This window comes from Melanotaenia boesemani, chromosome 9, assembly GCF_017639745.1.
Source record: "Melanotaenia boesemani isolate fMelBoe1 chromosome 9, fMelBoe1.pri, whole genome shotgun sequence".
Lineage (NCBI taxonomy): Eukaryota > Metazoa > Chordata > Actinopteri > Atheriniformes > Melanotaeniidae > Melanotaenia > Melanotaenia boesemani.
The window spans coordinates 31,178,264-31,194,643 of NC_055690.1; the positions used below are offsets into that span (position 1 = coordinate 31,178,264).

General features: G+C 41.6%; 1 protein-coding gene across 1 annotated transcript; it reads left to right on the forward strand.

The window, feature by feature from the left end:
- Window positions 1–561: 561 nt before the first annotated feature.
- wdfy1 (WD repeat and FYVE domain containing 1) lies at window positions 562–16,369 on the forward strand. The gene is made up of 12 exons (XM_041994398.1): window positions 562–770; window positions 2,023–2,090; window positions 2,183–2,256; window positions 2,400–2,454; window positions 5,195–5,345; window positions 5,422–5,534; window positions 9,678–9,804; window positions 11,928–12,033; window positions 12,119–12,220; window positions 12,299–12,429; window positions 12,519–12,627; window positions 14,111–16,369. Exons 1-12 carry the CDS (start codon window positions 634–636, stop codon window positions 14,168–14,170), a joined length of 1,233 nt encoding a protein of 410 aa, XP_041850332.1. The 5' UTR covers window positions 562–633; the 3' UTR covers window positions 14,171–16,369.
- Window positions 16,370–16,380: the final 11 nt, after the last annotated feature.

Below are 16,380 nucleotides of genomic sequence, written 5' to 3' on the forward strand. Positions count from 1 at the left end.
AAATTGTACAAAAATACGTGCAGTATTCTTTTCTAATGGCATAGCACAGACTGATGGATATAACTACAAATTCAGCCTTTTGGGGACATGGTAGCACATTTCATCAGAACGCCCAATTTAAATTACAAGTGGGCCAGGAAAAGGTGAAGAAAATAGTGAATAAAGTAACATAATGTTAAAGAAGCAGACCTTCCATTACTAGAGGAAAGCTCAGTCAACAAACTGTTCATATTTGAGGAATATACCTTAAGTTCACAGATCATACACATGGGGGCCAGAGGAGGTCAAAAGAAGCTGAACTAGGCCTAACTGGGCAGGTTTAGTCCAATGCCATGGACCTGTTGCTGAGTTTAAAGCAAAGGTCTGAATGAACTGTACTATACCGAACCACAGAGAAATCGTAATCTGGAAGTGTTAAGAAAATATCTTGTTTGCAGTTTTGCTTTTTAAGAAACTAAAATCAGATTCAGGACAGATTTCTGCTCCATGGCTATCTGTGTAATCTGATTTTTTCTGTGCGCGTTGTTGTGGTCATTACGGTAATCCTGACAGGGCTCTGGTGTCAGCTGATCCTCCTTCACCGAGTGAGGAAATCCATCCGAAGGAAAACATTCTGGCTGGTTGACTGAAAACATGGCTGCTGAGATTCATTCGAGGCCCCAGACCGCCAGACCGGTTCTTCTCAACAAGATTGAGGGCCATTCAGACTCCGTCAATGCGGCCGTTTTAATCCCGAAAGAAGACGGAGTGATCACGGTCAGCGAGGACAGGTGAGAGTGCTCAGCGGCTAACGGTAGCCTAACCGCAGCAGGCTAGCGGCCTCGGTCTATTTTATTGGTCGTTATAATCATATTCTGGTTGCACTGGCTAAAAAAAAAGGAAGGAGCCAACATGTTTATATTTACAATTACAAGTTTTGTTCCTTCGCTTAGAAACAGGGAAACAACGGGGTACGTACGGTTAGAAATTAACAGAGAATGTGTTCACTTCCTTATATTATCTGCTAGCAAATAGAGGGACCAACTGGAAAATGTCTCCATTCGGTACCGATTATTTACACGGATTGTGCTTAACAGAGGTGAAGCTTGTAAGCTAACAGCTCCAAGTGCTCATCGCAATATGTGAAAGCTCCAAGAACTCATCAAGAAAATGTTTTTCCTTGTTCTTAAAGTCTTAATTTTGTTTTGTAAGTAGTTTTGTTATTTTTATTTACTGAAAACATTCAAATACCCTTAATCCAGTCCCTGTTTACAGTAACACCTCTCTACAACAGCACTTGATGCGGTGGTCCCTGAACGTCACACGGCGTCTGTAACAGAAATACCGCATACCCAAACAATACATGTTGAGGTGGTTCCTGAACGTCATACGGCGGCTGTAATAGAAATACTGTACACCACAACAATACATGTTGAGATGGTCCCTGAACGTCACATGGCGGCTGTAATAGAAATACTGTGGTGGTTCCTGAATGTCACGTGGTGGTTATAATCGGTAGGTGCTACAATATTTATTGAGGTGGTCCCTGAATCTCACATGATGGTTATAATAGATAGGCACTACAGTCTTTGCTGAGGTGGTCCTTAAACGTCACATGGCGGCTGTATGAGAAAGGCATCAGTCTGACATCATCACTTGCCCTCAGTGTGGATGGAGCTGAATAATCTCAGCTGTGGAAGTGTCACACATCCAATGGATTATGGGTGTGTGAAGAGCTGTCACTAAGCCACAAGTGTGAGGAAACACCACCACAACGAAGTAAATGTAACACAGCAGGGGTGCTTGATGCAGAAAAGCAGAAGTTGTGAGGAGCAGAGTTGCAGGTTCCTGGAAGAAACAGCTGCTGCTGTTTGTTTTTTTTTAAACCTCCACCATTTGTAGACACTGCAGTTTTGTCTGTGATGGTTTAAAAGATCACTTTAATAAAAAAAACAAAACAAAACTGTGATAAAGTACAGACTGAATCTTGAGGGTCTGCATACATTGGAGAGCCCTTTCTCCAGATGTTCTCTTTTCCTTCAGGACCATCCGGGTGTGGCTGAAGAGAGACAGCGGGCAGTACTGGCCGAGCATCTACCACACAGTCTCCTGTAAGTCAGACATCTTTAAGTGTTTTAAGAAGGTAAGAGGTACCTCTGCTACTACATCCCTGCTCATTACCCGTATCTGCTTCCTCCTTCAGCACCCTGCTCTTGCATGTCGTACCACCACAACAGCAGACGCATCTTCATTGGCCAAGACAATGGAGCTGTTGTGGTGAGTGAGTTCAGACTGGTTTGGGTGAAAAAAAATAGCTTATTTAAATGTCAGTATTTGTTCTTTTCCTATTTGGGAGCATAGATAATTTGAAACTAGTTCATGTGTGTTTGGGTGTGTGTTTTCATTTGCTTAACTTGTAGGAGTTTCTCATCTCTGAAGATTTCAACAAGATGAACCACATCAAAACGTATCCAGGTGAGACAGATGCATAAAGAAGCAGGTGATAAATAAACAGAATAATGAGCCGTCATTCATTGCTGGTTTGGTTTCTGTCTCTAATCTTAAAATGTTTGTTTAGAAGTGGACAAAGTCCTTTAAATTCTTTCATTTTCCTGTTGCCTTGTCATTAGCCTATCAGACGTTATATAGATCTGTACTTTGACCCAGATGTTTACAGCCCTGCAGACACTTTTTACTCTCACACCTGATTTCTGCAGCTCTGCTCGGTGATGTTCAGGCAGCCTGTTACCCCAAAACACTGCCCTGCTGCTGATTTCTACCACTTGTAACAAATAAAACAGCGTCAGCCACAACTAATTTTCAGTCAGCTCAGGAAGTTTGCACATCTCGAAGATAAAGGTTAAAATTTACATTTTTTTCAGTGTTGGTTTGATGTTGTCATCTAGTGAATGTTTGCTAGCTTTCACATGTTTCGTCGACAGATCGACGAGAGGATCTGAGAAGGAGTTTTCTTTCTGGAGTTTAGATTAATTGTTATTAGAAAGAAGACTGAAGTTATGGTGTTAGACACCAGAAACAGCAGCAGGTTGGAGACTTCTGTTAGAAGAAGGATGAAGAAGATCACAGTGTCTGACTACAAGACAATAATAATGTAGGAAATTTTCTCTTTGATTTGTCACTGAAGGATGACTCCATCTCATATGACCAGGGAGCATAATAAATTTATTTACTATATATATGTCAGTTTGACATGCAGCTCAGTCATTAGATCCCGCCTGCTTTACATCAATGTTTTTAGTTATACAGCAACAATCAGTGAGGCATTTAAGTCTAACTGTGAAGCTGGAAAAATTGTTTTTAATTTGAAAAATCTTGCAGTAAATAAAAAATATTAATATGAAAAGGTAGAAAAACATGATGTTGTTTGTTTGAGCTTATCAACATATTTGTGTTTACTGTGACTGAAATGACCATATAGGATGTATATGAGGATTAAAATTAGTGTTAGATCCTCAGATGTTCAGATCTGTGGAGAGTTGGAGAGTCTGTTGGACTGTTGTTGTGTTGTTGTTATATTTAGTTGCTGGGCCTGTTCAGGGACAGGAGGTTCAGGTAAATCTGAGTCTAAAAATAAACTCTGGCTCAATTAGCTGCTGTGAATTGGTCAAATCAACTCTGAGTATCTACCCAGAGCTGGGAACTACAACAAAAAGCCATCATCAATATAGCCCCTATACCTGGATTCACCGTGGCAACCGCTGACAGAAAGCTAGATATTTTACCCAGTTCGAGCAAGAGGTTCTTATTTAAGCATGTGGGGAATGTGAAAAGATGTTTCGTAAAGAAGGTGACAGTGTCGCTGCAGCTAAGGAGAGAAGCATCATGGTCCCTGAACGTCACATGGCGATTAGAATAGATACGCACTATAGTATTTGTTACTGCTGCCTGAGTCAAGGTGGAAGTTGTTATTTTATAATATTTAGCTTTATTAAAACTGTCTGAATAATGTCACCTAACCACCTCATGGTTGAAACATACACCAAAACATCATCCACCACAGAAACCATCAGAATGAGGATCTTTTTCTGCTGATCCGATCATTTAAACCACCCCTCTCGATCGGGGTGAAAATTCTTTCTAATCAAGGCCGGTCAGATAAGCCGGGGTGTTTACATGATGCTTTTTTATTCTGATTGGATGCTTGATAAGTTGAAAAAGCAGATAGATGATGTAATAAGTTTAAGGGAAGACTTGAAAAATGGTGGCAAATAGAACATTTTTGTTAGAAACTGAAAGAGATGAGGGTTATTGAACATCTCAACGGTCAAAAGGTTCATAATAATAATAAAAAACCCTTTTTCATCATCTTCTGGATGGGTGGATAGACAGACAGACAGACAGACATAGATTCCCTTTACAGCAGCATTCAGATGAACATAAAGAACAGGTGTATGAGAAAAATGTCAACATAAAAAGAAATAAACACTAACACTAATAGCAGTCTATATAAACTTCTGATTATGGATTAGATTATTGATTCAGTGCAGAGTTGATGATCCCTCACATAGATGAGTTATTGTAAACGGAAGGAATATTTCATTAAATTATATTAAAGCATCTGAGCTTCCTCAGGAAGTCGTCTGCTCATCCCCTCCTGTACGCAGCATCTGTGTTGATCCTCCAGCCCAGTCTGCTGTCCAAGTGCACACCCAAGTATTTTTAGCTGCCCACAACCTCATCACCCACTGGTGTGCAGGTTTCCTCCTCCTAAAGTCAATAACCATCTCCTTCATTTTGTTCATATTCTAAAGGAGATGGTTGCTGCTGCTCCAGTCGCATTGAGTATGCCAAACGTTAGGATCGTATTGAATCTTTCCATCATATAAACACACAACAGATCGGATCATTTTATCCCGTGTCCATGTAAATATGTCAGCTGGAATATCTTATCTGACTGATTTCTATCGGATGGATGAAATATTTCTCCATGTAAACATAGCTACTGCTGTTGAAGAAAGATTTGAAACATCACAATTTGTTTTAAATATGACCCAGTCCCCGCTGTGGGTATAATCATAGACCCATGGTGGTGTAGCTCTTCGGCTGGTGGCAGTGGAAGTGTCCCGATGGGTCTGGACCTCAGATAGACAGATGGAGCTCACCCCTGACAGAGAAGATGTGATCTTGTTTGTGTTGTGATCAGTGTCACATTCCTGTTTGACTCTTGTGTGTGTGGGGGTGTGTTTTCTTGCAGCCCACCAGAATCGTGTGTCAGATATGGTGTTCTCCTTGGAGAGTGAGTGGGTGGTGAGTACCGGCCATGACAAGAGTGTGAGCTGGATGTGCACCCAGAGCGGCAGCATGTTGGGGAGACACTACTTCACAGCGTGGGCCTCCTGCCTGCAGTATCCTTCACTGACTGATCAGTTCAGAGCCAGCAGCAACATCAGCAGCGTGTTCAAGCCCTGACTCCTGCTTCAGATACGATCATGAGACGCAGCACGCCTTCGTTGGGGATTTCTCCGGACAGATCACTCTGCTGAAGCTGGAAAAGCAGACGTACTCCACCATCACTACACTGAAGGGACACGAAGGTAAACACACACACACACATACACACATGTTCACTTTAAGTTAGAAGAAAAACCCAGCAGAGCCAAATTCGTCCATCCATCAGTTCGTCCGTCAGTTCGTTTCATTTGGTTCTTAGAACCATGGACCAGGTCTTTACCCACACAGAGCTGCTGAGTGGGTCAAAGGAGTTGATTCATTAAACTGATTCAGGTGTGCTGCAGTAGGAAACAGCCAAAACCTGCAGGACTACATCCCTCGAGGACCAATTTGTGACACCGCTGGCATATGACCATATTTCTCAAGGGGTTCTGTGGAGGTGGTGTACCAGCGTCTCTGCTGTGGACCCTAAGATCTAACTGTGTCTGTTATTTTTAATGTTGATTTTAAAATTCTTTTGTCTTGAAGACATCGAATGGTCTCACCCTGTCCTACCTCTCTGAGCTGTTGCATGTCCACGTTCCTTCCCGGTTGCTCAGGTCAGCTGACCAGCTGCTCTTGGATGTTCCAAGGACGCGACTTAATCTCAGAGTGGACAGAGCTTTTGCTATGGGAGCTCCCCGGTTATGAAACTCATTGCAACTGCATGTTAGACCATGCCTCTACACTGTCCATTTTTTAAATCTCTACTTACAACCCACTTCTTCCCATTGGTCTTTCACCCAGCTTGAGAGTTGATTTTATTATTATTTTAATATTATTTTTGTATATTTTTTTTTATTAATTTAGTTTTTGGTCTTATTTTACATTGTTTTATGTTGTTTAAATTCTTAAATTTATTTTACATCTTAAATGTTTTTATGTATTCTTGCTAGGGCTCCACAGTATCAGGAAAACAGGCGATATGTGTTATGCAACAGCGTATATCCTCATATACGCTGTCGACGATATGACCTGCGATAAATAAAATGAAAAAATCTGCTACTGATGTTTTCTCATATGGAGCTCCACTGGCAAAACTCTCATGCACAGACATATGCTGAACTGTATAGCTTGTGCTATAATAACGCTACTAGCGGGTTTTAGCCAACGCTGGATTTTAACTTTTCTTCTTAATAAAAATAATTTGGTCAGAAACAAAAACAGATCACGTACTATGGTTTCCTTCAGCCTAAAGACAAGATAAAATAGAAATTGACAGCCTTTGCAAAAGTTTGATGTTTCTTTACCAACTTTTAATAAATTATAAGGAGATTTGTTTTATATTCCAGTGTGAATTGAAGCAGTTCTGTCAGATGAAGCAGTTTTAGACCGATGGCTAAGATAAAAAACAGAATAACTTTGACAGCGCCCGATAAGATGCTCTCATCAGTAACGGTGGTCTAACGTCAGCAGTCCAGATATCCACAGCTCTGTCCTTGTCGGCAGATACGAGGTATTTAAGACTCATAATAAAAGCGCACCGCCACACACGAAACATCAGCTCTAATCATCTGCAGTTTCTTCTAGTTGCCTGTAGGTGGCATTGTAGATTAAAAGGCCCATTTATGCTCCCTTTACATTTAAAATGTCATACGTTGCCGTTCTCGTACTTCCATGTGTCTTTTGCATTGTCATGGTTAAGTCAGTTCTTCCACTAATAGTCAGAGCAAAGTTCAGAGTTCACTCCTGCTAGCCGACGTCAGTTTCAGACACCGTTTCCAGCCGCCCAACACACCCTAAACACTAGCACTAGTCTTTCTTTAAAAGTTTGCACAATGTCTACAATTGTGCTCGTCTTCATTCTTCTTTTTCTTTTTTACCCTTGCTGATTCTCTTCTTCTCTGGTTTCTTTCTTTCCCTGGTCACATGTCAGCTATTCTGCTCAGCACTGCCCCTACAATTTTCAGTGGTACTGCTTCGTCTTATGCGTTAAGCGATTAATAGATAAGCTCACTGAAAACAGAGCAAGAAGACGGGCAAAACTGTCCATCTGTGTATCCATCTTCTGCGTTGAGCATAAATGGGCTTTAAATGTTATAGATAAAATATATGCAAATAGGGATGATTATTTATCACAGTTTAGGCAGATGTTGCAATATGTCTATCGTGAAGGCTAATATTGCAATGAAGGTAAATTTTCGATACATTGCCTAGCCCCAATTCTTACTGTTCAGCACTTTAGTCAGTACCTACTCTTTATGGGGTGAATTATAAAGAAAGTTGGCTTGGCGTCCTCGGCACAAAGTGCAGCTCATTTATGACGCATGCTGGACTGAACTCCTCCAGGGCAGCTCCTCATCACCGATCCTGTTTGTAGTTTTCATGGACACGTCATCTGTCTCCTATCTTGAATTCTGTCCTGCTCTCAGATCTGTTGTGGAGCCATTTCACTCAGTTTTGGGTGAAAATGGTGGAAGACGACATCTGACCTCTCCAGATAAAAAGGCAGATTTGTTTTCAGGGTTCAATATAAAGCAACGACACAAGGATCAGCAGGCTGCTTTACTTTGAAAAAACTGTCTTTCACACATGAAACCAGATTTGATCCAGATGTGACACACATGTTGGCTTCTTCTCTGTCTTTATACTGTTAGAAAAAACAGAGACCAACTTCCTGCCTCCCTTCTCCCTTTGATCTGCAGATGTGCTTTGATGTTTAAGATAATACATGTTAATTAGACAGGTGGTAATTCATATTTATGGGTGTTGTGCTGAACTCAACCACCAGACATTTCACAGAAGTTATGATTAATCCAAACTAAACAAGATGGTCTACCTGGCGACCCTCAGAAGTGATCTGTAACAATCACGTTTCTGTTTTCATGGCTTCATGGCGATATAGTGACTTTTCTCTATTGTCTGACGACGTAGCAGATCCTTCCTGTTCTCTGTGTGGTTCTTCTAAAAGCTGTAAAAACCACAGACTGAATGACTTGTCACGGTGTCAGCGATTTAAAAAGAATGAATCTCACTGAGGATGCTGAGTGTGTCACGCTTATGCGTTATAATTACTAAAACACTGAGGCTCATTAATAAAGTGGAACATGTGAAAGCAGTTGCGGTGACACCAGCTGCTGCTGCAGGCTCTTGCTCATCATATGACTGTGAATGCTGTTTGTAGTCTGTATGGCTTGCTTAAAAAATATAAAAAACATGTTTCAGGCATTAAACTGGAAGGAATCTAGTTTATTTGTACAGCGTGAGAGGGACGTAGAGTCAGTTAATTAAAAATGTAAATAATATAACAGCTACAGAAATGGATGGTGCTGCAGAGCTTTATGTCATTTTTAATCATTGCCCTGCTCTGTTGTCAAACTGGTTTGGTTTTGATAAATAAGTTATTAATAATTATTACTATATCTTTTTTTTATTTATTTTATTTTGTTTGTTTCTGTTTAAGGTGAAACTAGCAGGTAACAAGCTATAAGTCATATATCAAACACAAGAAAGTAGCATCCTCTTTTCCATTGCTTGAATGAATTTCATTAACTCTGTCCATACACTAATTAAAAGTTGTGTGTGTGTGTGTTAGGGGAAAGACTTTAACACTTTAATTACAATTAATCTATTACAAATAAAATCAGTGCGTTAAAAAAGTTAAAGCATTTAATCGCAGTTTGCTTTCCAAACAACACGGAACGTTTGTCAGTGCACAGTTTCCGGTACACTGATTAAATTGATGCACACAGTAGAGCTTGGCTAAATCAGTGTTGCTAATTTAACTACTTTGGCGCCATATAGGGACTTTATTTCAAAGAAGCGACTAGTGACTAATCCAGCAACTTTTTTTGGTGTTGTTTGAGACTTTTGGAAATAAAAAGTACTTAAAATGACACTTTAACTTTAAATCTGTTCATTTTGGGCCAGGGATATTTTATATTTCTTTTAATACTGTTTTGAAGTGAAATGCAATTAAATGCATTTTTCAGATATTTCAAGAGCTTGAGTTTACAATATTAATGTCTGTCTCTCTCTCTCTCTCTCTACATATATAAATCCCAGTTTGAATATAGGATCTAATGTGGGCCAAATAAATAACTTGATGTCACTGTCCGTTTTGAATTATTATTGAAAAAATGGCATGTTAAATCTGCAGGTTGTGTTTTAAACTGATGGTTCTGAAAACTGGGGGTTGGAGCTGCCTGCAGTTCTCCCAGCAGACACTGGGTGGCGCCAGCGGGTCACACTGCAGCATTGTTCCTGAAGTTTAATGATATAACAAATGTAGTGTGTCTTATGTTCAGGCAGTATAGGAGCCCTGTGGTGGGACCCCGTCCAGAGGCTGCTCTTTTCGGGAGCCTCCGATCACAGCGTCATCATGTGGGACATCGGGGGACGCAAGGGACGGACGCTGCTCTTACAGGGACATCAGTAAGTTCCTGTGTTCAATTAGCTTTTATCATGATCAGGAAGCTGCATGCAGCTCTCAGTGGTGCTGGTATTATCTGTCCCCGGGCACATGCTGAGTCTTCACACATATGTCACCTCCTCCCAGTTATCAGCATAGCCAGCGCTCCGATGCTGATATCCTGATCTCGGGATTTACAGACCGTTGTTACTCTTTCTCCTAGACTCTGACAGGCCCTAAATCATTGCTGGTATTCATATTCTTCCTCTTATCTATTTTACTAATGCATCACAGGGCAGACTTCATGTGATGGAGGAATGCTGCAGGGAGAATCAGGAGAAATCCTTCATGTTTTAAATGCTTATTACATGATGACAGAAACAGACTACATCTGGAAGATTTCTCACATTATAGAATATAAAAAACCTAAAATGTCTTTTGCTGCCTGAGTAACCTGGCCCTCACATCTTCTGGAATGTATTTAAGAAAGGGCCTCATATTTTCTGGAACTTCATGCTCATATGCTGGAGTGAATACCGTATTAGTTTTACACAGGACATAATGTCTGTTAATCATTGTTTGACAGTAGGCGGGACCTCCCGTTAATGCCACGTCTGGCCAAGCGGGAAGCAAAGGACATGGTGAAACATTTTTATGTCCTCAGTAACACCAAACAGAGCGGTCAGAGGGTTCAGCTGCAGTCTAACTTTTAATTTTAGAGATAAAGCTACGACGTGACAAATATGCATGAGTTTGGCTTCAGCAGTTTTACATTTGTGACAATACGGACTAATATTTTGAGAAATGTTTGATGGCTTAGATTTTGAATTCTGTGTACCATTTAATTTAATTTTTTTAACATTTATTCTACTTTATTAATCCCAGCTGGGAAATTCTTTCTCTGCATTTAACCCATCCTAGTTGCTAGGAGCAGTGGGCTGCCAGATTCCAGCGCCTGGGGAGCAGTTAGGGGTTGAGGGCCTTGCTCAGGGGCCCACAGTGGTTTTATCTTGAACTTGAACCCAGGTTCTTCAGACCCAAGCCCACCTCTGTAACCACAAGGCTACCACTGCCCTAATTAAAAAGTAAACTGGATTAAGCAGTGACAGACACAACAAGAGGTCAAATTGGTGTGTTTCAATATTAAACTCCAGGTTTCTTGTGTTAGGGACATATCTAGATCAACTTCCCATGCTGCTCTGATACTGACCACTGGAGCAGACCTTAGGTTTGACAAATGGCCGTAGTGGAATGAAAAACAGTAAGTCTTTTCAGGGATGGATTTAAAGGTGCAGTGTGTAACAAAATCAAAAGGTCAATAACCAAAAAAAATTGAATATATTATTATAAAATCATTATGTAATCACTACACTAAAATAACTATTATGTTTTTATACTCTTAGAATGAGACATTTATATCTTCTTGCTGTTTAATCACATACATGGCAGCGGCCACCTTTTTTGCTATGGTGTCTCTGAACGGACAAACAACTCTGGATACAAAGCTTTGAAACTGCAGTATCAACTTTGATTGGTGCTAGAGCATCGTTTGGGTAACACCTAAAAAGGACTGTAGAAGAAGTAGTTGAAGTAGTTACTTGTAAACACTTCAGTTGCATCTTTACCTCTAGATGTGGGTAAATCTTACCCACTGGACCTTTAAATAAAGGACTGTTTGAACAGTTGTTGAGTGTGGAAAAGTAGCTCAGCCTGGTTTAAAGGAGTGCTTATAGGGTCGTGCTTGCAAGTATCTGAAAAATCTAACTTTAGAAGAAAGTTTTTGCTTAATGTTTGGAATAAAGCTGTTTGAAACTTATTGTGTCCCTTCTTGTGCCATTACAGAAAACCAGCGTCCTAAAGAGATGGTATGAAATGATGGTGTGATACAATAAGGCTTAGAAGGGAGAAATCATACAAACCAAAATATTTCCTGAACTGGGTCCATATTCTTAACCACTGGGTTGCAGATAGATCTGGTGGAGGGAGCTGAGCTGAATGTTTTTTTAAATGTGCCTGAGCAGATGTGATTGTTACTAGTAAGATTTCTCTGAAGGCTTATTACTAAAGAATGAAGGTGACTCTGAGCTGTGTGTTGATGAACGTATGTGTGACCAGGTGAAACTTTGTCTCCCCCCCCTCCCCCCAGCGAGCGTGTCCAGGCCCTTCGTTACCTCCAGTTAACGCGACAGTTGGTGTCGTGCTCAGCTGATGGTGGCATTGCAGTGTGGAACATGGACACTCAGAGAGAGGAGGTGAGCACCTCAAACCAGTTTACTTCACTTGTGTACTGTTTCTGCACGTTTGGTGTTAGCTCTGTGTGTGTGTGTGTGTACACAGGCACCTCAGTGGTTAGACTGCGACTCCTGTCAGAAGTGTGAGCAGCCTTTCTTCTGGAATATCAAGCAGATGTGGGACACTAAGACGTTGGGTCTCAGACAGGTATGAGAGCCTGAGCAGAGTCCTTTGTGGATGTGGCGACTCCTGCAATAATGCACACACACATGTTTGTGTCTGCAGCACCACTGCAGGAAGTGTGGGCAGGCTGTGTGTGGGAAATGCAGCTCCAAACGCTCCACCTTCCCCATCATGGGCTTTGAGTTCCCGGTGCGAGTATGTGATGCCTGCTTTGACACCATCAAAGAAGAGGAGTGAGTAAATATAAGGTCATGTGATGCTCCTGTTTACAGTGAGGGCAGCTCTGATGAAACGTTGTCATTGTCTGTGTGTGTTTGTGCAGTCGAACACCACTGGCTACGTTCCACGAGGGGAAACACAACATCGCCCACATGGACATGGACCCATCCAGAGGCCTGATGGTGACTTGTGGAAGCGACCGCATTGTGAAGGTCAGCAGCAGTCAGTGATTTCTGCATGTGGTCAAACAAAGCCGACATCTACCTCATGCTAACATTTCTTACAGTCAGAAATAATTGAGGAGGTGGGCTTTTAATTTGGAAAAATTCAGATCATGTGAAGCCATTTACACCAAGAACAATAACTACAACTTTACATAGATGGTTGTAAACTTGAAACAGGTGATGGAGTCCACAGTGCAATGATGTAATAAACATGAGGATCATTTCTCTAATCAAATACACTCATGGCCACTTTTTCAGGTCCACCTTCTAGTACCAGGTTGGTAATTTTACCTTCAGAAACACCATAATTCTTGGTGTCATAGATTCAACAAGGTGTTGGAAACATTCCTCAGAGGTTTTGCTCCATATTGATATGACAGCATCACACAGTTGCTGCAGGTTTGTCGGCTGCATCCATGATGAGAATCTCCCGTTCCACCACATCCCAAAGCTGCTCTAACTGGACTGAGATCTGGTGACTGTGGAGGCCGTTGGAGGCCAGCGAGCTCATTGTCATGTTCTAAAAAGCAGTTGGAGATGATTTGAACTTTGTGACATGGTGCATTATCCTGCATTTAAGGGGCCCAAAGTGGGCCAAGAAAGTATCCCTCACACCATTACACCAGCAGCATCCTAAATCATGGATCCAAGATCCATGTTTTCATATTTCCACCAAATTCTGAGCCTACCATCTGAATGTGGAGCTGAAATGGAGACTCACCAGACCAGCAACGGTTTCCACCTCCTATTCAGTGTTGGTGAGTCTGTGTGAATTGTAGCCTGAATTTCCTGTTCTTAGCTGGCAGGAGGCACCTGGTGTGGTCTTCTGCTGCTGTAGCCCATCTGCTTCAAGGCTGGATGTGTTGTGTGTTCAGAGATGCTGTTCTGCAGACCTTGGTTGGACCCAGTGCTTATTTGACTTCCTGTTGCCTTTCTATCATCTCCAACCAGTCTGCCCATTCTCCTCTGACATCAACAAGACATGTTGGTCCAGACAACTGCTGCTCACTGGATATTTTCTCTTCTTCAGACCATTCTCTGTAAAACCCTAGAGATGGTTGTGTGTGAAAATCCCAGTTGATCAGCAGTTTCTGAAATACTCAGACCAACAACCATGCCATGTTTAAAGTCACTTAAATCCTCTTTCTTCCTCATTCTGATGCTGTTTGACCTTCAACAAGTCAACTTGACCATGTCTACATGACTACATGTATTGAGTTGCTGGTGCATCTGAATTTGGAACCAACCATGTAGTGGTCCAGCCAACTACATGGTTGGCTGATTAGTTATTTTTGAACAGGTGGACCTAATAAAGTGGACTATGTGGAGTAGGTCAACAGAATTCCCGATGATCCTAGTGTGTATTTTCCATAGTTACCATGGTTATAATAATTCTCTTCCTCCTTTTTGTCTGCAGTCTGACCTGATTGAAGTTCAGGAGTCCTAACAGTGGTGATGTTTGTCTCCACAGATCTGGGATATGACACAGGTGGTTGGCTGTAGCTTAGCAACAGGCTTCTCCCCACGCTGATTGGCCCAGCCCACTACATGGTACCCCTCTCACTAAAGCCCATCCACACTCTACCAGTGTCATGGAAACCCCCTCTCTGTACAGTACATCACGCCTGGGATCGTCAGCTGCTCCAGGCCTCTGTGTGCATGTGTGTGTGTGCGTGTGCAGCCTTCCACGCCTCCTCTGCTTGTCATAACAAATTTAACCAGTTGTCAATCTTATAAAGTGTGTTGGACTGATTTAGACCTGTTGCTCTGATTTCAAACAGAACCCTAAGCACAATATGTGTGTGAGTGTGTGTTGTGGTTCCTCCTGTGGGAGGAGTGGTATTGATTTCTCCTCCTCGCCCATCCTCTGTACACTTGGGTTTCATGATGCTGACCTTCCTCCCTGTAAAAACGCCCTCCTCCTGTTTTGTGGAATGTTTTGTTTTCTGTGCAGATTACTCACTGAAGGAAAGCAGAACCCTCACAGCCTGTACATATCCCTGCTTCATATGTATAGTTGAGGCTTCGGATGACCCTCTCTCTTCTTTTTTTGTCTTTCACTAGCTGGCCTTAACTCACTCTCAGGAGGTTTCCCATTAGTAGGTTGTCCATCTCTGGGCTCCTCCTGGATGGATGAAGGAAATCTCTTCACACGCTCGGTGTTGCAGCCGCTGAGATTTGATGCAGTTGTTCAATATTTGCTCGACTGTGCTTACCATCTCATGATCCCAGGTGGGACTTGGGAGATTGCATTGCCGTAGTAACAATCAGAGACAGCAGCATCCTGTGGTGTTGAAAATGTGATCACCTTAGATTTTGTGGGTTGAAATCTTAACACTTTACACAATTGGAGAGGAGTTAAAAGAATAGTACAGCACCACCCAGTCCCAGGTAGGGATGGTTCTCGAGAACAAAAAAGGTAAATATAATGAGTTTTAGTGGGTGAAACTGGTTTTCCTGCTGGCTGAAAGGCCCCCAGTTGCTGCAGAGGTACTGTTAATCATGGTGGTAACTGTTAATGCAGTAAAATCTCTGGTCAGATCAGGGCTGCCTTAATAAGAGGACACACACAAAGCCTTTCAGTGATTCACCAGTGCTGACTCTTCATCCACGCTCACCAGTCTGCACTCATCTTCTCACTGAACGTCTCATTTCCTTCTTTTCCCCCCCGTAATTCTGTCCTCGGTTGTTTGTTCCGTCCTTACATGCACTGCTGCATCAAGAATGTCTCACAACACTCAGCACTGCACTGAATTGCACAAATCATCTTTGCTGAATTCTAAACATTTTTCTAAGTTGGGAGATGGACGTGAGACTCTAGATTAATTTAGCGTTCCTGTAAATATCTCCTGAACTCACACACCATTAGACTAACGCTTGCCTTATGGGAAGTGGGCAGAAGCAGCATTAAACTGTTGGAATTCCTGATTTTTCAGATGTAGTCACATTCCAGTTTTTTTCCATCATGTGTGTATTCCATGGTGTGTATTTATATTTGTAGTAAAGTATTTATCAGTGTAAAATGTTTGTTTACTTTTCTGTGTCAGTCTAGTTGTCTTGATTTCTGTGTAATAAAGTAGAACATGTTAAATCCTGTTTTTAAGAAGCACATAAAAAAACCAAGTGGGGTCATTTTTTTCCCAGAGTGATTGTTAATGAGGTAACAGGAGCTTCATTCATCATATTTATATGTCACACAGTTTGGTTCTTGGGGTTGGACTGCCTTCAGCTTCGGCTAAAATCGGAAGAGCTGAACTGGTTGATGTCCCAGCTCTGTGCAAACAGGCTGCAGACAGAGGGGTGCTACAAGAATCTGCCTATTTACAGCTACTAGTTATTTTTATAGTGTTTGAATAAATTAATGATGAAGATGTAAAGTCTCTGCATCTGTCTAATCTGTTCAGCCCCAAGCATCAGTGTTCATCAGTTCATCTTTAGATTAACTGAGTCCCAGGAAGAAAGTGGTGGATTCTTCTGTGTTCTCCGTGAATGATTTCCTTTGCTCTTTGCTTTAACACCAGAGTGAATGGCATTGCTTCTGAGATACCGTGGCCCATAATCTCAAACGTTGTAATGATTTCTTTTCTTTTGAAACGGTTCACTGTTCCAGCAGGATGTTGATGTAAATCTGCAAACGAGTGTATTTTTAAATCCTTTTTGTTTTGCTCTCCCTGTGACCTCAGACTGGAGCACAGAGAAAACCATGCTTAATAAAGATATTTGATATGTTGGGCGGCTTCC

Bases quoted from the DNA above. Each gene is read 5' to 3' on its own strand.
- wdfy1 (XM_041994398.1), top strand. From the start codon at position 634: ATGGCTGCTGAGATTCATTCGAGGCCCCAGACCGCCAGACCGGTTCTT. The intron at 2,257-2,399 runs GTGAGTGAGTTC...CTTAACTTGTAG, and splicing joins AAGACAATGGAGCTGTTGTG to GAGTTTCTCATCTCTGAAGA. The intron at 12,628-14,110 runs GTCAGCAGCAGT...TTGTCTCCACAG, and splicing joins GAAGCGACCGCATTGTGAAG to ATCTGGGATATGACACAGGT.